A 22,944-nucleotide genomic window follows, 5' to 3' on the forward strand; every position below is an offset into this window, starting at 1 on the left:
GACATGCAACTGGTGTCAGAGAATTGGTTGGGAAAAACACATATCTGGAAACCAGAAATGGTGTATTTGGGAAACAGGAATTTTTTCTTTCATAATTCATTTGCTTTTAATCAAAAAAGGAAATAAACCCACATCCTCAATATACGATATGATCTACTCTTAGTCCAGTATTATTATAACTAGTATTTCTAAATAGCATCAGTAGGCCAGTGGCATGTACCTTTATTGAGTTATGAACATCTTTGAGAACCTCTCTAGCAAAATTTCCATGCATAAATGCCATACTTAATTGCAGTTATTGCCACCCACTGATGCCCATATAGACATACCTAGACCAAACTACCCCAGATGAAGAAGTGTTGCATTAGAAACTGAAGGAAAGTATACTCATTTGTACATATAGTCCATCTCCATATTGTGTAATGAAATTTCAACACAGGAAAACAACAAAGTACAGACAGCAGGGGTATCCAATCTTTTGGCTTCCCTGGGCCACAGTGGAAGAGGAAGAACTGTTTTGTGTGACACATAAAATACACTAACACTAACGATAGCCGATGAGCTGAAAACAAAAACTTGAAAAAAATTTTCATAATGTTTTAAGAAAGTTTACGAATTTGTATTGGGCTGCATTCAAAGCTGCCCTGGGCCGTGGGTTGGACAAGCTTGACATAGAGCATTATATATGGAAACATAAAATCATAACTTTCAAACAATGGGTTGATAGTTTAGGTTTTGAATCTTACAGTTCCAGTTGTCTTCTGAAGCTCAGTAGTCGACACCATTGTACAAAATTCTTTCTCTTGAATTAGTGCACACAGAGTTGCCTGAAATGGGAAAAAAAATAAATTCCTCATTAGCCTTTCCACTCTGCAGTGTCTTGGTTTAACAGAAATTCTTTTGGTGATTTCCTCTCCCCTTTCAATAAAAACTAGAAGCCTCCCCAAAGCCCTGGCTAACCACCAGCTGTGTTCCCAGAAGAAGAAAATCTGCTGGTGAGAAGGGGAGGGAAGAAGACAGAAAAAAAATTAGCAAAATATATTGGTCTTCCCATAGAATAACAAACTCTGCGCCTTCTTACCTGTGTGCAGTGAGGAATGAATCCATAGACAAGGAGTCGATCATTGCGAAACAAGGACGGCACCTGGGCTGGGGCCTGCAGGGCCTCGGGCGCATCTGGATTGAGTTGCTGCCATTTGACGGAGACAGAGTGGCAACTCGGAGAACATAGCCTGGTCATTTGGTCTTCTATCTATTTATAAAAGAGGAATTATTTCTCTTTCAATGCTCCATCCAGAAAATAGTTACTTCACATTTAAAATAAAGTATACATTCTATCCTTTGGGAATTTTATAACTCTTCGGTATTTTCTCTCCTTCCTGCTACAGGGTACTTTCCCGAAAATAGTTTAAACAGAATTTTATTTTATTTTATTTATTTTATTTTGAGATGGAGTTTTGCTCTGTCGCCCAGGCGGGAGTGCAGTGGCACAATCTTGGCTCACTGCAACTTCCCCCTCCCAGGTTCAAGTGATTTTCCTGCCTCAGCCTCCCAAGTAGCTGGGACTACAGGCGTACACCACCACACCCAGCTAATTTTTGTATTTTTAGTAGAGATGGGGTTTCACCATGTTGCCCAGGCTGGTCTCGAACTCCTGACCTCAGGTGAGCCATCTGCCTCAGCCTCCCAAAGTGCTGGGGTTATAGGCATGAGCCACCACACCCAGCTAGAATTTTAAATAATAGCATGATCATATCCTTTTCATTTACAAAGCATCCTGAAATTATGCCTTTAGCTAATTACTAATATGCAGCCTTGGTATGAGTAGATTCCAGTACTTGAATAGATATTTCTCCAAAGAAGATACACAAAAGCCAGCAAGTGCATGCAAAGATGCTTGATGTCATTAGTCATTAGGGAAGTGCAAATCAGAACCACGGTGAGATCCCATTTCACACCCAGTGGGATGGCTGTTATTAAAAAACAAGTGGTGGCTAGGCAGAGTGGCTCATGCCTGTAATCCCAGCACTTTGGGAGGCCAAGGCAGGCAGATTGCTTGAGCTTGGGATTCGAGACCAGCCTGGGCCCATGGCGAAACACTGTCTCTACAAAAAATTAGCTGGGTGTGGTGGTGTGGGTGTGGTGGTGTGGGCCTGTTGTCCCACCTACTTGGGGGATGAGGGAGGAAGATGGCTTGAGACCAGGATGTCAGGGCTGCAGTGAGCCAAGCTTGCACCACTGAATTCCAGCCTGGGTGAAAAAGTGATACCCTGTCTCAAAAAACACCAACAACAAACCAAAACCAACCAAACAAACAAAAAACAATAAGAAAAAAAGTGGTGGCATACGCCTGTAGTCCCAGCTACTCTGGAGGCTGAGGTGGAAGGATTGCTTGGGTTCAGAAAGTTGAGGCTGTGGTGAGCTATGATTGCACCACTGCACTCCAGCCTAGATGACCGAGCAACACTGTGTCTCAAAAACCAAAACAAACCAAAGAAAAGCTGATTGATTTCAATCAATAAGGAAAAAAAAAAGAATGATGAGTGTTGGTGAGGATGTGGAAAAACTGGAATCCTGGTGCACTGGTGGTGGGAATGTAAAACGATGCAGCTGCTATGGAAGACAGCATGGCAATTCCCAAAAAAACTAAACATAGAATGAGCATATGATCCAGCAATCCCACGCTGCGCATATATCCAGAATTGAAAGCAGACTCAAACAGACACTTGTACACCAATGCTCATAGCAGCATTATTCACAATAGCCAAAGGACAGAAACAACCGAAGTGTCCACCAATAGATGAATGGATAAGCAAAATGTGGTCCATTCGTGCAATGGAATATTATTCAGCTTTAAAAAGAAGGAAAATTCTGACACATGCTTCAACATAGATGGACGTTAAAAACATCATGCTAAGTGAAATAAGCCAGACATAAAGGGACAATGTCCTATGACTCCACTTATATGAGATACTCAGAAAAGGCAAAGTCATAGAGACAGAAAGTAGAGTCATGGTTAGCAGGCGCTGGGTGTAGGAGGGAATGTGGAGTTACTGCTTAATGAGTATGTAGTTTCTGTTTGGGCTGATGAAACAGTTTGAAGATGGTGATGGTTGCACAGCATTGTGAATGTTAGCTAATACCACTAAATTGTACACCTAAAAATGGTTAAAATGGCCGAGCGTGGTGGCTCATGCCTGTAATCCCAGCACTTTGGGAGGCCAAGGTGGGCAGATCATGAGGTCAGGAGATCAAGACCATCCTGGCTAACACAGTGAAATCCCATCTCTACTAAAAATACAAACAATTAGCCAGGCATGGTGGCTGGCGCCTGTAGTCCCAGCTAGTTGGGAGGCTGAAGCAGAAGAATGGCGTGAACCTGGGAGGCAGAGCTTGCAGTGAGCCGAGATGGCGCCACTGCACTCCAGCCTGGGCGACAGAGCAAGACTCTGTCTCAAAAAAAAAAAATTAAAATGCTAAATTTTATCATAATAAGGAAAGAATTTCAGCAAAACATATTTAATAATTCACTTTAAAAACAATCAGTCCATGATTTTTAAGGCAGAAATCAAACCATAAGCTGGGAGAATGACCTGATGAAGAACTCCTGTGTTCCCGCTGGTGCAGTCCTGAGGCAGGGCTCACACCTGCGGCAGTGCTTGCCTCTTTACGGCTCCCCTCTCATTCAAGGAAACACAGATATTCCTATTTCTTAGTCTCGGAAGAATATGAGATTTCCAAACGTAAATATAAAACCAGATGTTTAAAAAACATACCTGTTTTCTCCAACTATGCTTGGATTTTGCATTAAAATATTCAAATACTCCGGCACCACACTGGGACAAAATCCTTAAGATGTGACGATTTGCTGTAGAACTGATCACATTTCACATGTTTTAATTTTGAAGACATTAGAAATATTTTTGAAGTACATGTTAACAGTGTTGAGAAAGCTCGCAACTCAATAGGAGAGACATGACGTGGGGAAGAATGTACTCGTGTGTCGCTAAGGTTAAACAGAGAAAGTGATAACAGAAGGAAACATCTGAAAGTTTGGCTAATTTAAGCTCCCATCTATCAGAGGACTGATTTTATCCTTCAAATAGAAAAAAGTTGAAATTCTCGACTTTCAATTCACTGAGGGAGGGAGTAGATGATTCTAAAAACAACCCTATAAGGTATCAGAATGCTGACAAAGATATCAACTTAATTTCCATAAATAACAATATTACCTGAATCTGATCCCAAAGGCCTAGAGCTGGCAAAGAGTGAATAAAGTCTACCTCTTGAACTCTGATACACATCAACATAGCAAAAGGCATAAAGAAGCAACTCTCACTCTAGCAAAGAGCATCTCTGACATTTAATGACAAGTGCCCTATTACTTTTCTCTCTACAATAATTCTTCAACTATCAAGACCTCCTTGCTTAGAGGAGTTCCTCCTGAAATATTAAAGAAAACATCAATTATTTTTCAGAAAAAGAGCTTATGAAAATAATTTCCAAGATGTTTTTCAACCTATGGATAAAGACTGGATTTGTCTTTACCCTCCATATTAATTGGTGATGATCATAACATTGACTAGAAGATCCCTAACATGGGTTATTGGTAGTTACAGCTTCTGTCTGTTAGCGAGGCAGGCTGGAGTCTTCCTGTGCTCCTTCAGGGCGGCTCTCAGAGGACCAGGACTCACGCCAAGGAGGAGGCCTGATGGTCTCTACCCCTGGGAAGCTCACTTTACTAGAGTTTGTAATTGCAAACACATGCTTGGAAGATGAGGGAGAAACACTTAGAAAGATCCCAAAAACTCGACAGAAAAGCAGAACGGATCCCAGCCCCTCCAGGCATGGGCGGTGCTAACTGGCACAGTCTCCTCTTGGAGCAGGCTCCCCCACTGCACACCCAGACTCCCCGTCACATGCCTTACATTTTTCAATTTTTTTTTTTATTTTTAAAGATGGGGTCTTGCTCAGTCACTCAAGCTGGAGTACAACTGCCTGACCATGGCTCACTACAGCCTTGACCTCCTGGGCTGAAGCAATCCTCCTGCTTTGGCCTCCCAAAGTGCTGGGACCACAGGAGTGAGCCTCTGAGCCTGACCTCATCACACTCCCTTGATTTCCTCCCTGGCACATGGGAAAATGCCATCTCCCAGCCCCAGAGTGGGGGCCCGATGTTTGTCCCAGAATAGGCCCTCACTGAGGAAGGCATGAATAGGTGCCAGTACCTCTGCCCTGTGGTGTCTGAGCCCTGACCTGGGAGCAGGGGGCAGGGAGGGGCTGCTGAGACCAGGAGACGGTGCACAGGCTGCCCTGAGTGCCGCTGTGAGCTCAGCAGGTGAAGTCCCATCAGGAACAACTCCTGGTGGAGCTGCTCAGGCTGGATATATTTCTTCATTGGCCTGTGATGCTGGGCTAGGCCTTAGATTACAGAGAACAGAGCCAGGAGCTGTGACTGTGGAGGACAAAGAGAAGAAAGCCCTCAAGGCAGGCAGAGCTGGCTTGAGTATAGCAGCTAGGGGTGTCGGAGGCCACAGAGGGGCACTGGGGGCCACGGAGGGGCATCGGGGCCACAGAGGGGCATTGGGGGTGCTGGCTCCTGGAGCTCAGGGCGAGTCCAGGTCAAGGCTCAGGGGCAAGGACAGCAAAGAGGCCCCCATTCTGCCCCATGAAGAAGCTGAGGATCTGCTCCATGCACTGCCTCAGAATAGAGATAGCTGGTGACCACTTGCTGAGGTGGTGGCCACAGGTAGGAGTCCAGGGGCCACAGAGGCAGGCAGGATGGGCAAGTCCTATGCAGACACCAAGTGGCCCCCTCTGTTCGATGTTTTCCTTACACATACACCACATACCTTAGTGCCATCCAAAAGAACTAACTTTTAATGGGGAAGGGGCAATTCCAACAATGTAGGGGTGTTAGCCTCCCATGGAAAGCTTCTATGCACACCACAGGGTTTGAAAATGCAAGTGCTCATAATGGCCAGAAAAGAGATGCGAAGGAGCAAAGCAGCCTGGTGGGGTCTGCCTGGAGGTCACATGCCCCCAGCACGAGTCCAGCACAGCCAGTGAGGAGGTTTACCCAGGCCCTTCAGGACAAGCGGAGATTTGGATTCTTATGCTAAATAATAACATCTAACTGATTTGGTGCTTTTGGTTCAGTTCTGTTCTGAGTGCTTTCTATGTATGAGCTCATTTATTCCTCAGCAATCCTAGGACGTAGGTATTTTCATTATCACCTTGGTTTTACAGATGAGAGGTTAAGGAACTTGCTCAAGGTCACGGCTAAGCTAATGAGTGGCCAACCCAGGTTCTGAGACTCAGGCAGTCTGGCTGGGAGCCCGGAGCCCCATCCCTCTATGCTGTAAGGCTTCTGTATTCTAGTGTCAACTTCCAAGCTTGCCAAAGTCCCCTGCAGGGCGACAAGACGACCTCCCCGTGGGTCTGGACTATGTGACCAGCTCTCTGAGACTCACCCGATACCGCAGGCGAATAACCTGGTGTGGGGGCGGCTCCTCTTCACGAGCTGTAATGTCAGGCTCTCATCCTGGAGGTGCCCATCAGACACCAGGAGGATGTTCCGTGACCCTCGAGCAGGGTACAATAAGCTAAGATATCGGAGTGTTTTCCAGAAGTCTGTGTTCCCCATGGTAGGTGTGGCAGACTGGAGGAAATGAAGTGAAAGATTATGTTCTCCTTGTTGGATGCAGTCACCATTTGCTGTCATCATTGACACAACTAAGGACAGTGTAGGGATACAGTGACACCGAAAATATTTTCTTTCCCTAATTATACATTTGTGAAACAACTAAACTTATGTCCTTTTAGTTTATTTCATGTCACACAGTAACTATAACATTATCACCTCACGCTTATTTGATTTTTTACAGTTTCCAGAGAACTATGACATCTACAGGAAGAAATGTCCCATCCAATCAGCCCTGGATTTGCCAGCCTGGCTGAGGCAGCTGGTCAGTCTCAGCTTGCTCAATTTTATTATTATTTTATTTTATTTCTTTTTTTTTTCTTTGAGATGGAGTCTCGCTCCATTGCCCAGGCTGGAGTGCAGTGGCACAATCTTGGCTCACTGCAATTTCTACCTCCTGGGTTCAAGCGATTCTCCTGCCTCAGCCTTCCGAGTGGCTGGGATTACAGGTGTCCGTCACTACGCCTGGCTAATTTTTTGTATTTTAAGTAGAGATGGGGTTTCACCATGTTGGCCAGGTTGGTCTCGAATTCCTGACCTCAGGTGATCCACCCGCCCTGGCCTCCCAAAGTGCTGAGATTACAGGTGTGAGACACCACACCCAGCATTTCTTTTTTCTTTCTTTCTTTTTTTTTTTTAAACCTCAACCCTTTTAGATAAAGCTGGCTGCATTTTAAGAGAAAAAAAACAAAGGACAGAAGAAAACTTCTCAAAGCTGTTAATGCTAGTTGCATTAGGGTGTTGGGACATGGGTGATTTTTTTCTTTCTATTCTTTTTAATTTCCAATTTTTCCTTAATGAGTTCATTATCATTTTAATTAATGAAATAAAGAGCCCACCAATATACAAAAACCACAGGAGTAGGGGTGCTCTGATGGTGGCTTGAGGGGCCTAAGCCCTGGAGGTCCCCTTAAAGCATGGTAGGAAAAGACCCAAGAGATACAGGAAGCCTCTTGCACTCACCATGATGAACTCTGCTGCCGCGGTATTGCTTGTCATATGCTTAGGATACGAAAATAGCTCCTTGTAACCTGTGTAATAAGATCAGCATGAGGTGCTGCTTCCACACGTTCACTTGCTTGAGCACTAACAAACAATAATGTTACTTCATACCATCACGGCTGTTGTAAAGGATGTTATATATTTATGTGTGTATCTTTCTTTTTAGAAAACTGTTTGATAATTTTAACATACAAAAGATTGACCACAGTCCAAGCACGGTGGCTCATGCCTGTAATCCCAGCACTTTGGGAGGCCGAGGTGGGTGTATCACCTGAGGTCAGGAGTTCAAGACCAGCTCTGGTCAACAGGGTGAAACCCTGTCTCTGCTAAAAATACAAAAATTAGCTGGGTGTGGTGGTGGGCACTGTAATCTCAGCCACTGGGGAGGCTAAGGCCGGGAGGCAGAGGTTGCAGTGAGCTGAGATCGCACAACCGCACTCCAGCCTGGGCAACAAAGCGAGACTCTGTCTCAAAAAAAAAAAAAAAAAAAATTCACCACACTATTTTTCTAAATGATACATCATAGAGCATTCAAACCGTGGTGCTTTACTATGCAAAATGTTGAGTCAAATTCCATGTGCACATGCAGATCACTTGTGCAAACGTGCAGGGCATTGCAATGGCCTGAGCAGCTTGGCCCCCGGAAGGCCAGTCTCTGCTCGTGCCCTTTGCACTCCCCATGCTTATCCGACCTCTGTCCCAGCAACAGCAGACTGTACCTCTGGGGAAAAGGGGCTGGGCCTTCTGCTGGGTGGCACAGAGGATGAGAATCAATAGGATAAGACTGTCCCCTCACTCCACTCTACGCACCTCTCATCCCTGAGGTGCTGCCTTCTGGTGGCTGAGACGTCCCTGGGCCCCATCTGGAGGGTGGTACTACCTCCCTTCTAGCAGTGCTGGCCGGATACTTCCTGAGACCATTCCTTATAGATTTTCTATGACTGCGCTGAGGGCAAATGTTTTGTCCTTAGACTTGGGACCTCCTACTCAACAGACCAAGGGTTTTGCATTTGGTTCAGCTGCTAATGACAACAGTAGCATTTATATCTCACTTACTGTGAACAGGCACGGTTTAAAAATCCTTTACATACATTAGCTCAATCCTCCTCACAGCAACACTGTGAGTTAGGGACAATTATCCTCAGATCGCAGATGAGGAAACGGAGGCACCAGAAGTTCAAGTAGTGCGCCCAAGGTGACACACAGAACCTGTGAGTGGTACAGCTGGAATCGGGACCTAGGGGGTCCAGCTCCAGAGCTCTTGTTCTTCAATTTCATACTAGGCTGCCCCTCACCGCACAGGCGGGGTCGGGTACCCACAGTTGTCAGCTCTACAGAATGTGATTCACATGTAGGGGAAGCACACGCAGGACCAGGGCCAAAGCGCACTCACCTGTGCCGAACTGGATAATATTTACTTTCTGCTTCTCACCCACCAAGGACAGCACATGCAAGGCGATTTGCTTGGCTTGCAAGAATGTCACACCCTCCATGGAACTGGAGCAGTCAAGACAAATAATCACTTCGCTCTCATTGGCCAGGTCAGGGAGGTCGACATTGAGATCGGGTTGAAAGACAAGCATGCAAGCCTGAAAGGAGAAAGAAGGTGCTGGACTGGAGCTTCTTGTCACTTCAACTGGAAAAGGTCTACTTAGAAAACTCCAAAACTTTCTAGTGAGGTAAACTAATGCTATAAAAACAGAAAGAATAAGATGTAATTAACAACAAGATGGCCTACTAGGAGTTCCAGTCAAAAGCAGAATGTTAGAACTGGGAGTTTCCAACTTCTGACATAAACTTCTGAGAGGTCAAGAATTAGTATCTGAAAAATCATATAGCATCAACATTATAGAACAAATATATATATATATATCACACACACTATTCTAAGAGGAATATACATGCCATTGTGATTACTAAAATACACACACATACCTTTTGTTCTATTAATTAACCAATATTTAACTACTATCATGTAAGTTTCCTTTTTTTTTTTTTTTTTTTTTTGAGACAGGGTCTCCCTCTGTTGTCCAGGCTGGTATGCAGTGGCACGATCACAGCTCAGTTCAACCTCAACCTCCTGGACTCAAGTGATCGCCCTGTCTTAGCCTCCTGAGAAGCTGAAACCACAGGTGTGTATGACCACACCTGGCTAATTTTTTTTCTTAATTTTTTACAGAGACGAGGTCTCACTATGTTTCCCAGGCTGGTTTCAAACTCCTGAGCTCAAGCAATCCACCTGCCTTGGCCTCTCAAAGTGCTGGGATTACAGGTGTGAGCCACCACACCCAGCCTAAGTTTCTATTTTTATTTTAACTTAAGAAGAGACTCTTTGTCACAGCCACACAAAATGATCTTATTACCAACCACAAATAACTGCTTGTTTTTCCAGTATCAGTATTTTAAAAGTATAACAAGTATAGAGAATACCCAATGTAATGTCTGATGGCACATGTTCTTTTGGTGGAGCTTAAGGTAAAAATGACAGTTTGTACAGGCAAATCATCCACATAAGGGTTTTGGATGAAACGTCAGTTTGGCATGCTTGATATCATAAATATTTTTAGTTGCAGAATCTTGAGATGTGAGAGTTCATTTTGTAATGCTATTTTTTCAGGACAATCAATAATTTGCAAGTTTAACCAGCTTATTCTGAAACATTTTTTCAATAGCGTCTCCTATGTCTAAGTAAAAAGGAGTATACCTCGCTTTCTTTTTCTGGATGTTTTTCAACCCACATTCTTGGGAGATAGGCAGCAGACAAACCGATGTGGAGAGAAAATCCACTGCTGTCTAAGGAGCTGCCTTCCATGGTGCTAATGACAGCTTTGCAGTCTGTGCGCTGCAAAACAAACACCGCGACAACAAGGTGAGTAATGGAGTAACACCATATTAGCAGTCTGCACTTACCTGTCATGGAGCAAACCCTTGCATAGCTTACGTAACTCTATTAAGAATCAACAAAGTAGTGGTAAATTCCAAAATAATGAAATGTAGGCCGGGTGCAGTGGCTCACACCTGTAATCTCGGCACTTTGAGACGCCGAGGTGGGTGGAGTTTGAGGCCAGCCTGGCCAACATGGTGAAACCCTGTCTCTACTAAAAATACAAAAAATTAGCTGGGCGTAATGGTGGGCACCTGTACTCCCAGCTAGTCAGGAGGCTGAGGCAGGAGAATCGCTTGAACCCAGGAGGTAAAGGTTGCAGTGAGCCAAGATCGCGCCACTGCACTCCAGCCTGGGTAACAACAGGGAAACTCTGTCTCAAAACAAAAACAAAACAAAACAAAACAAAACAAAAAAACCAAAATAACAAAATGTAGGTTTTAGAAGACCATGAGCGTATTAGTCACCCTTCTGCAATCCTAAGGTTGATTCACACGGTCAAATTTAGGTAAGTGTGAGACAGTCTCAAACCCTGGATCCAAAGATTATAGATCTACCCATTCAGTTAGACTTATCTGGGTATAGCAGACGGCACATCAGATAATTAAAACCAAGAAGACTAAAATAGAAAGTTCAACAGAAATCTTAGAATTATAACTTATTTGTACATTATATTTTCATGAATATAAAAAAGCTGTTGAAAATGTAAATAAGCTTTACAACAACAAAGGCAAAGGCATGTGCTACAGTGTCACATGACCACAAAGTCTCTCCACTCCTGTCTGCGTGCCCCTTTGCAATGTGACTTTTGAAGTTCCTCCTGCCTCGAGGCAGCAGCTATATTTCCACCCTTGAAACTGGAGTTGGCCATAGGACTTGCTGTGGCCAATGATATGTTGGCAGATGAGATACAAGCAGGGGCGTGAAAAGTGTCCATGCAACGGGCCTGGCACTCTCTTGTTGCTACTGAGGACTCCTCCACCACTATGTAGTGGCTCACACCTGTAATCCCAACACTTTGGGAGGCCAAGGCAGGCAGATCACCTGAGGTCAGGAGTTCGAGACCAGCCTGGCCAACATGGGAAACCCCGTCTCTACTAAAAATAGAAAATTTAGCTGGGCGTGGTGGCAGGCACCTGTAGTTCCAGCTACTCAGGAGGCTGAGGCATGAGAATCGTTTGAACCCAGGAGGTGGAGTTTGCAGTGGGCCATGATCCCACCACTGCACTCCAACCTGGGAAACAGAGGAAGACTCTGTCTCAAAAAAAAAAAAAAAAAACAAAAAGAAAAAAAGAAAGGCACTGCAGAAAGGTACAAGAGAGGAACTTTTTTTTAATACAATAAAATTTCTCAGAACTAAAGACCACCAGTTAAATACAATGAATGAAAATCATACTGTTATGAAATTTCAGAATACCAGAGATAAAGAGAAGGTCTGAAGTTCCTGCAGAATTCTAAAAAGGAAAATAGGCTGGGTGTGGTAGCTCACACCTGTCATTCTAGCACTTCGGGAAGCCAGAGCAAAAAGGATCCCTTGAACCCAGGAGTTTGAGAAAAGCCTGGGCAACATGGTGAGACCCTGTCTCTACAATTTTTTTTTTTGAGACGGAGTCTCGCCCTGTCACCCAGGCTGGAGTGCAGTGGCGCAATCTCAGCTCACTGCAAGCTCTGCCTCCTGGGTTCATGCCATTCTCCTGCCTCAGCCTCCCGAGTAGCTGGGACCACAGGTGCCCACGACCACACCCGGCTAATTTTTTGTATTTTTAGTAGAGACGAGTTTCACCATGTTAGCCAGGATGGTCTCGATCTCCTGACCTCGTGATCCACCCACCTCAGCCTCCCAAAGTGCTGGGATTACAGGCATGAGCCACCGCACCCAGCCAATTTTTTTTTTTTTTTTTGAAATTAGCCAGGTGTGCTGGCACAGGCCTGTAGCCCTAGCTACTCAGGAGCCTGAAGCAGGAGGATTGTTTGATCCAAGGAGGTCAAGGATGAAGTGAGCCATGACTGCACCACTGTACTCTAGTCTGGGTGACAGAGCAAGACCCTGTCTCAAAAAATAAAATAAAATAAACAAAAAAAACTCATCATAATATTATACATTTCTTGGCTCAGTGGTAAACACCATTTACATGATAATCACTGACTATTGTGAAACAGGTCTTTTGGAATGAAGGGGAGAGGAAAAGTAGCGAGTTAGGTGGGTGGAGGGGGCAAGAGCTACAAGTCCAACTTCCAAAACAGGAAGTCAAAAGATAATTTCTGAAACAGGCGAAATCAAGAAAAAGCATTAAAAATTAATATTTAAAAATTGGAGGCAAAATCAAAGAAACAGCTCAAATAGTCCAAATGATTCACTGTCTCTGGAAACTGGTCTGGGGAGAATCAGGGGCAGGAGTAGTGCTTCTTGTTAGAAGTTTTGTCAGCATCATTTCACTTTTCAACGACGTGCATACATTGCTTTGATAAGATAAAAGTAGTGTTAAAATAACAGCTCTTAAGAAATCAAAGATGCACTAACCTTTTGTTTCAGTTCATGTGTATCACTAAAAATGAATTCAATCACGTACGGCATCTCAATAGACATAGTCAAAGAAAAGCTAGCAAAAATGAAGAGAAAGTTGTCTTAGCCTGCGATCTTAAATTTCTATCTGAAATTATTTCAAACAATTCTAAATGGAAATTTAAACCAGAAAACCAATATCCACTGAATTGACAGGTTTTATATTTTAGGTACTAACCTTTGCTTTGTTCCTATTTCTTTTATACAAATCTTCTCTACTGTATCCTGTTAAAAGAAAAATACATTTGTATAACTAAGCATATATTAAGTTTCACAATGAGACTAAACTGAATGTAATCTTGGCAAGGCCACAACTGTCAGCAAGACAGCTGGTTTCACTTTCAAGCAGAGAAACACAGAAAGTTTGCTCATGGAATGACAGGAACTTCTAAAATACAACTCACCATTTTGACAGAGATTTTAAACTTACGTATGTCTGTGTATACACACACACACACACACACACACACACATTTTATACATGTGCTGTACATACAAAGTAGGAAGTTTGGAGGGATATACCAAAGTATTAACCATTAACTCTGGGCAATGGGATAAAGGATGGTTTTAATTTTCTTATTTTGGCATATTTGTATTCTCTATGCTTATCTAGTTGTTCATGATGAACATGCACTACAGATATAACATTTTTGAGTGATTAAGCAGAATAAAAATATGCTTATTGATCATATCTGTAACTTTTATTCTTTTCATTTTATACACATAATGTATCTAAACGCATGTCAGTAAAATTAACTTTATGCCTAAAAGATTATTTTACATGTTTTTCTCCCCAGGCATAAATTCCTCCACAGCCCTCCACCACTCCCTCTCCACTGCTGCCAAAATGCTTCTTCAAATCTTATGCATACAAACCTGAAGGTTTTCATTCAAAGCCTTGTCCTGTTGCCAGGGTGCTACGGTGGCGGGCATGAAAAAGACACCAACAGTGCCCAGGATGCTGAGTTCTGTGATGTAGGTAATTTTTATAAGAACCTTAGCCTTAGGGGGTAAGTTTCCAACACTTACAGTAAAAACGTCCTGAAACAGAAACATATGACTTAGCTTCCAACTTGAAAGCATACCCATTATATGCCAGCTAACTCCATGTACTTCTTAAGCAACTTGAATGACAACCTGCCAAATTCTTCCTCAGAAAACAGTACTAAAACCTAAAAGACACATTGGTGGGGCTAACGGAGAATCCTGGAGCCATTCACCAGTGGTGGGAACAGGGTGATGTCCGTGGCAGGCAGATGGAGAGGGGCCCCCTTGGCAGCGGAACTGGGAAGAGGCACTCATGGACTCTGCCCCAGGGGGCTCTCATGTGTGAGCTCTCTGCACAAGTGGGCTCTGCTGCACGAGTGGGCTCTGCTGCATGGGTGGGCTCTGCTGCATAGGTGGGCTCTGCTGCACAGATGGCCTCCACAAAGCCCTTTCTTGAAGACCCTCCCTGACCTCCATGGCACCCAACACCACTTTTGCCAGCAGCTGTAGAACCAGGGCAGTTTTTTCTAAGCTTGGCCCTTGCTTAATTATTTTACCCTATGGTAATTTCTCATGTTATTTTTATTTTTATTTATTCATTATTTAGAGATAGGATCTTGCTCCGTCATCCAGGCTGGAGGGCAGTGGTGCAGTCACAGCTTAATGTAGCCTTGAAACCCCAGGTCTAAGCCATCCTCTTAAGTAGATGGGACTACAGGCATGCACCACCATGCCTGGCTGATTTTTAAATATTTTTGTACAGATGGGGTTGCCCAGGCTGGTCTCAAACTCCAGGCCTCAAGTGACCCTTCCACCTTCTGCTCCCAAAGTGCTGGGATTACAGGTGTGAGCTACCACACCCAGCCTGTCATGTTATTTTTTCACTAAAAAGTCTTTAGCTTTCTTTTAAAGGGATGTTGATAATGGCTATATAAGGTGGCAACCCCGTGACTAGCTAGGGCAGAAAAAAGAGGCTAGATACATGTTTTTCTGATAACTATGCAGAGATCCTCTCAACATCCGCAACTATGTTCACCATTCTAGTTGACCACCCTATCATGAAAATTTTGTATATTTAGATTAGGATTAATTTAGGCTGAAAGGTTAAATTATTACTTTTGACATCAAAGACATCCATTTACAGGATGGAAACAGACAATAAAGAGATGATTATTAAATACTTAATAGTGCTAGCCCTTAAAAGAAATGTATGTATAAACACCTGGGGTTCATTTGAGACACTGCCACTTAATAGAGTGGGATTGCAGTTCTGTTTCTGGGTAGGATGTAGGTGGACGCAGAAAATGTCACTTCTGTTATAACACACCAGGCAATCTACAAAATCATAACTTGTTTTGAACTCATCAACCAAGCGAACTGAATTCCAAAGAGGGGACAGATGGGACACAGGATCTGTGTGAACTCCTCCCGGCTGAGAGTGGGTAAGCTTACTGGTTTAGAAGAATTGGGAGCTCCTGACCCAAGGGGAGTTTGCATTCTCTCGCAGGCGTTTCCCCATATCCCCACAGCCTTCCACTGGGCCCACTGGAAAGGCTGAGCAGGGCAGGAGACCAAGGGGAGCACCTCTCAGTGGAGCAGGTGTGTGGGAGGTGCTGGGGCCACTTCCCTGGATCCTTTCCCCACATGAAGCAAAAGCCTCCAGCTGCTGGGGGAAGGGCAGCAAACTCTCACTTCCAGAGCTGCGGGGAAGGGGCAGAAGTAAACCAGGGATCAGAAGCCTTCCTTTCTAGCCCTGTGCCCAGGTAAAGCTCCACTGCTTTAGAGAGAAACAGCCACCTCCCCATGGGGCAGGGGATGACACCCTCCTAGGCCCAGGATCCTGCACTAGTACAAAGCAGGGGTTGCTACAACTGGAGGAAAGGCAGGAAACCATCTCCCAAACAACTCTTAACAGACACAAGGCAGAATTTGGCTGCCACTAAGATAGGACAATGAACAGAAGTGCTAATTAGTTCCCATCCTAAGGTCCAGGACTGCAGGCCCTGCCTAAGACTGAGGCTGAACCAGAAGAATGCCCCTGCCCCACCAGGAGCCTAGTACAGCACATCAAGCAACAGCAGCCTAGCACTGCGGGGGGGGGGAAGAGTTGCTGTAATCACCTCTGTCGGACAGTGTGCAGAGTCTGCTGAAAGCTGGGGGCAGAGAATGAACCTCAGTGAGAATTGTTCCGGATCCAGAACCCAAGAGGCACAGGTAGTGGCAGTTCACCACTGGAGGAATTTGAGACTGAGAGTAATAATAACAACAGAGAGTAATGATAACAACAGCAGAACTCAAACTCAACTCTTCAACCCCTACACTAACCTGAAAGAACAGGAGTTGCCACTTCTGGGCATAAATGTCATTTATTTCAGTCTCTCTTCTTCTTTTACACACAATGTCCAACATTCAATCACAAATTCCAAAATATACACATTTTTAAAAAGCAAGGAAAAAATGACCCAATGTCAAGATAAAGCAATTAACAGGCAGATTCAGAGATGACCATGACACTGCAACAGACAGGACTATGATTAATATATGAAAAGACATACAGAAAAGGTGAGAAATACATATGAATAGATGGAACCTTTCATTAGAGAGACTGAATTATATTTTAAGTGTCAAAAATGCTAGAAACAAACACATTATCAAAGTTGAAGAATTTGACAAGCCTATCAGCTGACTGACAATAGCTGAGAGAAGAATGAATGAACTTGAAGCTAGGTCAATAGAAATTATCCAAAATAAAATGCAACAAGAAATGAAAGTGAAAACATAGAGCTCCAAAAGCTGTGGTGCAATATCAAATACGGTCTAACGTATATGTATTGAAGTCTCAGAAGGAGAAAGAGAGAGAATGAGGGAGAAGAAATATTTCAATAGATAAAGGTCAAGACTGTCCCAAAATGAATGTGAGACAATCCAAACTCAGAGAACTCCAAGCAAAATAAGCAATAAATTTAAAAAATAACATAAACACATCATAGTCAAACCACTGAAAACCAAAGATAAAGAGAATCTTGAAGATAGCTTGACAAAAAAAGACACCTTCACGTATAGATGAACAACACAAGAATTAGAGCTGACTTCTGCTCAGAAACCATATAAGCCAGAAGACAATGAAGTTAACATATTTAAAATGCTGAAAGGAAAACAAATAAACTGTCACCTAGAATCCCATACTCAGCAAAAAATATCTTTCAAAAATGAAGGTGAAAGACTTTGTTAGACAAAAGAGGAATGCACTCCTTGCTAGCACACTTGCGCTAGAAAAAGAAAATAAAGAAAACTCTTCAAGCAGAAGGAAGATTTCTTTGTATCTATAGAAAGAAATGAAAAGCACCAGAAATGGTAAAAATGTGAATAAATGTAGAGACATTTCCCCTTATTTTTAATTGCTTTAAAATATAGTTGATCATCACATAAACAGAACTAAAGACAAAAGCCACATGATTATCTCAATAGACACAGAAAAGGCCTTTGATACAATTCAACATCGCTTTATGTTAAAAACTCTCAGTAAACTAGTTATTGATGGAATATAATTCAAAATAATAAGAGCCATTAATGACAAACCCACATCCAATATCATACTGAATGGGCAAAAGCTGGAAGCATTCCCCTTGAAAACCAGCACAAGACAAGGATGCCTTCTCTCACCACTCCTATTCAATATAGTATTGGAAGTTCTGGCCAGGGCACTCAGGCAAGATAAAGAAATAAAGTTTATTCGAATAGGAAGAGAGGAAGTCAAACTACCTCTGTTTGCAGATGACAAGATCCTATATCTAGAAAACCCCATCGTCTCAGCCCAAAAGCCTCTTAAGCTGATAAGCAACTTCAGCAAAATCTCAGGATACAAAATCAATGTGCAGAAGTCACAAGCATTCCTATACACCAACAACAAACAAGCAGAGAGCCAAATCATGAATGAACTCCCATTCACAATTGCTACAAAGAGAATAAAATACATAGGAATACAGCTAACAAGGGAAGTGAAGGACCTCTTCAAGGAAAACTATAAACCACTGCTCAAGGAAATCAGAGAGGACATGAACAAATGGAAAAACATTCCATGCTCATGGATAGGAAGAATCAATATCGTGAAAATGCCCATACTGCCCAAAGTAATGTATAGCTTCAGTGCTACTCCTATTAAACTACCATTGACATTCTTCACAGAATTAGAAAAAACTAGGTTAAAATTCATATGGAACCAAAAAAGAGCCTGTATAACCAAGACAATCCTAAGCAAAAAGAACAAAGCTGGAGGCATCACACTACCAGACTTTACAGTATACTACAAGGCTACAGTAATCAAAACCGCATGGTACTGGTACAAAAATAGACACATAGACCAATGGAACAGAATAGAGATCTCAGAAGTAACACTACACATCTACAACTGTCTGATCTTCAACAAACCTGACAAAAACAAGCAATGGGGAAAAGATTCCCTATTTAATGAATGGTGCTGGGAAAACTGCCTAGCCATATGCAGAAAATTAAAACTGGACCCCTTCCTTAAACTTACACAAAAAATAACTCGATACGGACTAAAGACTTAAATATAAAACCAAAAATTATAAAAACTCTAGAAGAAAATCTAGGCAATACTTTCAGGACATAGGCACGGTCAAAGATTTTATGAGGAAAACATCAAAAATTGCAGCAAAAGCAAAAATTGACAAATGGGATCTAATTAAACTAAAGAGCTTCTGCACAGCAAAAGAAACTATCAGCAGAGCGACCAGACAACCTAGAGAATGAGAGAAAATTTTTGCAATCTATCCATCTGATGAAGGTCTAATATCCAGAATCTACAAGGAACTTAAACAAATTTACAAGAAAAAAAAACCCCATTAAAAAGTGGGCAAAGGACATGAACAGACACTTCTCAAAAGAAGACATTTATGTGGCAAAAAAATATGAAAAAAAGCTAAACATCACCGATCATTAGAGAAATGCAAATCAAAACCACAATGAGACACCATCTCATGCCAGTCAGAATGGCGATGGTTAAAAAATCAAGAAACAACAGATTCTGGCAAGGCTGTGGAGAAATAGGAATGCTTTTACTCTGGTGGTGGGAGTGTAAACTAGTTCAACCATTGTGGAAGACAGTGTGGGTCTTCCTCAAAGACCTAGAACCAGAAATACCATTTGACCCACCAATCCCATTACTGGGTATATACCCAAAGGAATATACATCATTCCATTATAAAGATACATGCATGTGTATGTTCGTTGCAGCACTATTCACAATAGCAAAGACATGGAATCAATCCAAATGCCCATCAATGATAGACTGGATAAAGAAAATGTGGTACATATGTACCATGGAATACCATGCAGCCATAAAAAGGAATGAGACCATGTCCTTTGCAGGGACATGAATGAAGCTGGAAGCCATTATCCTCACAAACTAACACAGGAACAGAAAACTAAACACAGGATGTTCTTACTTACACGTGGGAGCTGAACAATGAGAACACATGGACACAGGGAGGGAAACAACATACACTGGGGCCTGTAGCGGAGGCAGGGAGAGGGAGAGCATCAGGATAAATAGCTAATGCATGTGGGTCTTAATATCTGGGTGATGGGTTGATAGGTGCAGCACCATGGCACACATTTGCCTATGTAACAAACCTGCATGTCTTGCACATGTATCCCAGAACTTTAAAAAAAAAAAGATAGTTGAATATATAACAACACATTGTAGAATTTATAATATATGAAGAAATAAAACACACGACAACATTATCACAAAGGATATGGGAAAAAAGAAACGAACGTATACTGGTTGTAATGTAATGTATTCTGGTTGTAAGGTTCTTACATATGAAGTAGTATAATATTGTAGGCTGTATGTGGTAAGTTACAGATGTATATAGTAGTAAACCCTAAAGCAGTGCTGACCAATGTAACTTTCTATGATGATAAAAATGCTCTACATATGCACTAAGTAATAAGATAGCCACTGGCCACATAAAACATTTTATATTTAAATGTAAATATACACATGTAATTAGTGGCTACCATATTTAACACATATTTAACATGTGGCTTTAGAGCAACAATCAAAACTTAATTTTTTTATTTTTTGAGACAGGGTCTCGCTTTGTTGCCCAGGCTGTGCAGTGGCGCCATTATGGCTCATTGCAGCCTCCACCTCTCAGGCTCAAGAGATCCTCCCAACTCAGCCCCTCAAGTAGCTGGGACTACAGGCATGCATCACCACACCCAGCTAATTTTTGTATTTTTTGTAGATCTGGGGTTTCACCATGTTGCCCAAGGGGTCTTGAACTCCTGGGCTCAGGTGATCCATCTATCTCAGCCTCCCAAAGTGTTAGGATTACAGGCATGAGCTACCACAACTGGCCAACAATCAAAACTTTTTAAGAGAGAGAGAACTGGCTGGGCGCAGTGGCTCACGTCTGTAATCTCAGCACTTTGGGAGGCAGAGGCAGGAGAATCACTTGAGGTTAGGGGTTTGAGACCTGCCTGGCCAATATGGTGAAACCCCATCTCTACTAAAAATACAAAAATTAGCTGGGTGTGGTGGTATGTGCCTTTAGTCCCAGCTACTTGGGAGGCTGGGGCAGGAGAATCGCTCAAACTGGGAGGCAGAGGTTGCAGTGAGCCAAAATCACACCACTGCACTCCAGCCTGGGTGACAGTGAGACTCTGTCTCAAAAAAAAAAAAAAAAAAGAGAGAATTAATAAGCCAATAATGGAGATACAATGGAATCATTTAAAAAACAATATAAGAGAAAGCAGGAAAAGCAAGGGAAAGGAACAAAGAACAAATGGTACAAATAGAAAACAACTAGCAAGATGGTAGATATAAATCCGACCAGATCAGTAATTGTATTAAATAAAAATGACCTAAACAATACAAAGTGCAGAAACTCCCAGGTTGGATAAAGCAGCAAAATTCAACAGTATGCTATCTAAGTAGTATAGGGTTATAGTGACAAGTAAGTCAGTCTAGATGTTTTGAAAAGGAGAAAACCATCAAATGGTCACATAAATTGAAGTCTTGGAAACACTGCCATTTAATCTGGCAATAAGGAGGACATAAGTCATCCTAGGCTGGGCACTGTCTTCATCCTTGGTTTCGGCACCACAATTTTCTCTTTATTGTACCACTAACTATCCTTTTCTGTTACTTCCACACTTAAATATTGGGGATTACGAGCTAGACCTCTATCTTTACAAACAGTATATTAAGAGTTATAAGACAAATATGTCCAGGTTGCCATGGGAAAATGAAGCCATGGGTCTTTCCGGGAGAAGGCAGGAAAAGCTTAGATGGAGGGATTCCTAAGCTAAGACTTGTTTGTTTGTTTAGAGACAGGATCTTGCTCTGTTGCCCAGCTTGGTGTGTAGTGGTATTATCAGAGCTCACTGCAGCCTCGAACTCCTGGGCTCAAGTGATCCTCCCACCTTGGCCTCCAAAAGTGCTGGGATTACAGGTATGAGCCACTGCACCTGGCATATATGGTATTTATATAACAATGCATGAATACCATATACTATGATATGAGAACATTATAGTCACAAGATGTCAAATACATTCTGGGAGACCTGAAGGCTTGGGTTAGCAATAGTTCCGATCAGACTTTACCCATAGGTAATACCTTTTGTGAAGGCTGTTTTCTTGTGGACCATATTCCTAGGGAAATATGTAGGTATTTAGGAGGAAACATTTACCAACACACGTAGGAGGATAACCCGATAATATTAAGTGGCAGCCTCTCAAATGAACCCCAGGCTTCTATACATACAGTTTGGCCATACATAGAGCCAGCATTGTTAACTGTTCAATAATCACCTCTTCATTACTTATTCCCATCCTGCAAGTGGATATCTTAGATGTCAAGAGCAATAATTTACCCCTTAGATCTATACTAATCTTGAATGTGCCCCTAGCCCCAGCAAACATTAAATTTTCAAAACACCATGGCCATGTGTCACCCTCAGAGCCAATACTCAAACATATGGCCCCATCTGCAAAAATAGCTAAAATACCTGCACTAGAGTTAGACGCTGACTACACACAATCTAGCACCTGCCAGAGGCCTCGTGAAAACACCTGGTATTTAAGGAAAGTAGTCTAGTGGACCTGCCAGCTGTTCCCTCTTCCACGCTGTCCACGTCACGTCCCTGCTAAAGCTAACCACCTAAAAGCACAGGAGCTGGCCCAAGGAGGACCCAGCAGAAATGCCTCCCTGCTTTATGACTGGACCATCTGCTAGGTGAGCTTACTTCAGGAAAATTGTAAATATATCACACTCTTTTTTTTTTTTTTTTGAGATGGAGTTTCGCTCTTGTTGCCCAGGCTGCAGTGCAATGGCACAATTTTGGCTCACTGCAACCTCTGCCCCCCGGGTTCAAGCAATTCTCCTGCTGCAGCCTCTCCAGTAGCTGGGATTACAGGTGCCTGCCGCCATGCCCAGCTAATTTTTGTACTTTTAGTAAGCGGGGGTTTCACCATGTTGGCCAGGCTGGTCTCAAATTCCTGACCTCAGGTGATCTGCCCACCTCAGCCTCCCAAAGTGCTGGGATTACAGGCATGAGCCATTGCGCCCAGCCAGTATATCACACTCTTATCAGAAGATGAAAGTTATATACCTCAAATGTCATCTTTTTGTCTGTCATTCCTTCTGGGAAACTCAGTTCCCAATGACAGGCCTAGCTCTTCTTGTTTGTCTGGAACTACTGACGCTGTTTCCTCCTTTGTTAAGTCAAATGAGTCTGACTGGCGTGGCTTCCCCTTACTTAGAGCAAGTGGAA

The 22,944-nt window shown here is 42.8% G+C and overlaps 1 protein-coding gene across 10 annotated transcripts in view; it reads right to left on the minus strand.

Annotated features, from left to right (window-relative positions):
- PARP4 (poly(ADP-ribose) polymerase family member 4) overlaps positions 1-22,944 on the minus strand; it is a 93,013-nt gene that overhangs the window by 25,008 nt on the left and 45,061 nt on the right. For all 10 annotated transcript variants that reach the window (XR_010150383.1, XR_010150384.1, XR_010150385.1 and 7 more), the window contains 10 exons: positions 14,029-14,193; positions 13,331-13,377; positions 13,111-13,189; positions 10,410-10,547; positions 9,099-9,294; positions 7,667-7,734; positions 6,474-6,661; positions 3,777-3,876; positions 1,082-1,252; positions 747-827 (listed from right to left, as the gene is read on the minus strand). Coding sequence is in view for 7 of the 10 variants with exons in the window: in XM_001153521.7 (XP_001153521.6) it covers positions 747-827; positions 1,082-1,252; positions 3,777-3,876; positions 6,474-6,661; positions 7,667-7,734; positions 9,099-9,294; positions 10,410-10,547; positions 13,111-13,189; positions 13,331-13,377; positions 14,029-14,193 (1,233 nt within the window). In the remaining 3 variants the exon portion in view is untranslated. The remainder of the gene's footprint in view (positions 1-746; positions 828-1,081; positions 1,253-3,776; positions 3,877-6,473; positions 6,662-7,666; positions 7,735-9,098; positions 9,295-10,409; positions 10,548-13,110; positions 13,190-13,330; positions 13,378-14,028; positions 14,194-22,944) is intronic.

Source organism: Pan troglodytes, chromosome 14, assembly GCF_028858775.2.
Source record: "Pan troglodytes isolate AG18354 chromosome 14, NHGRI_mPanTro3-v2.0_pri, whole genome shotgun sequence".
Lineage (NCBI taxonomy): Eukaryota > Metazoa > Chordata > Mammalia > Primates > Hominidae > Pan > Pan troglodytes.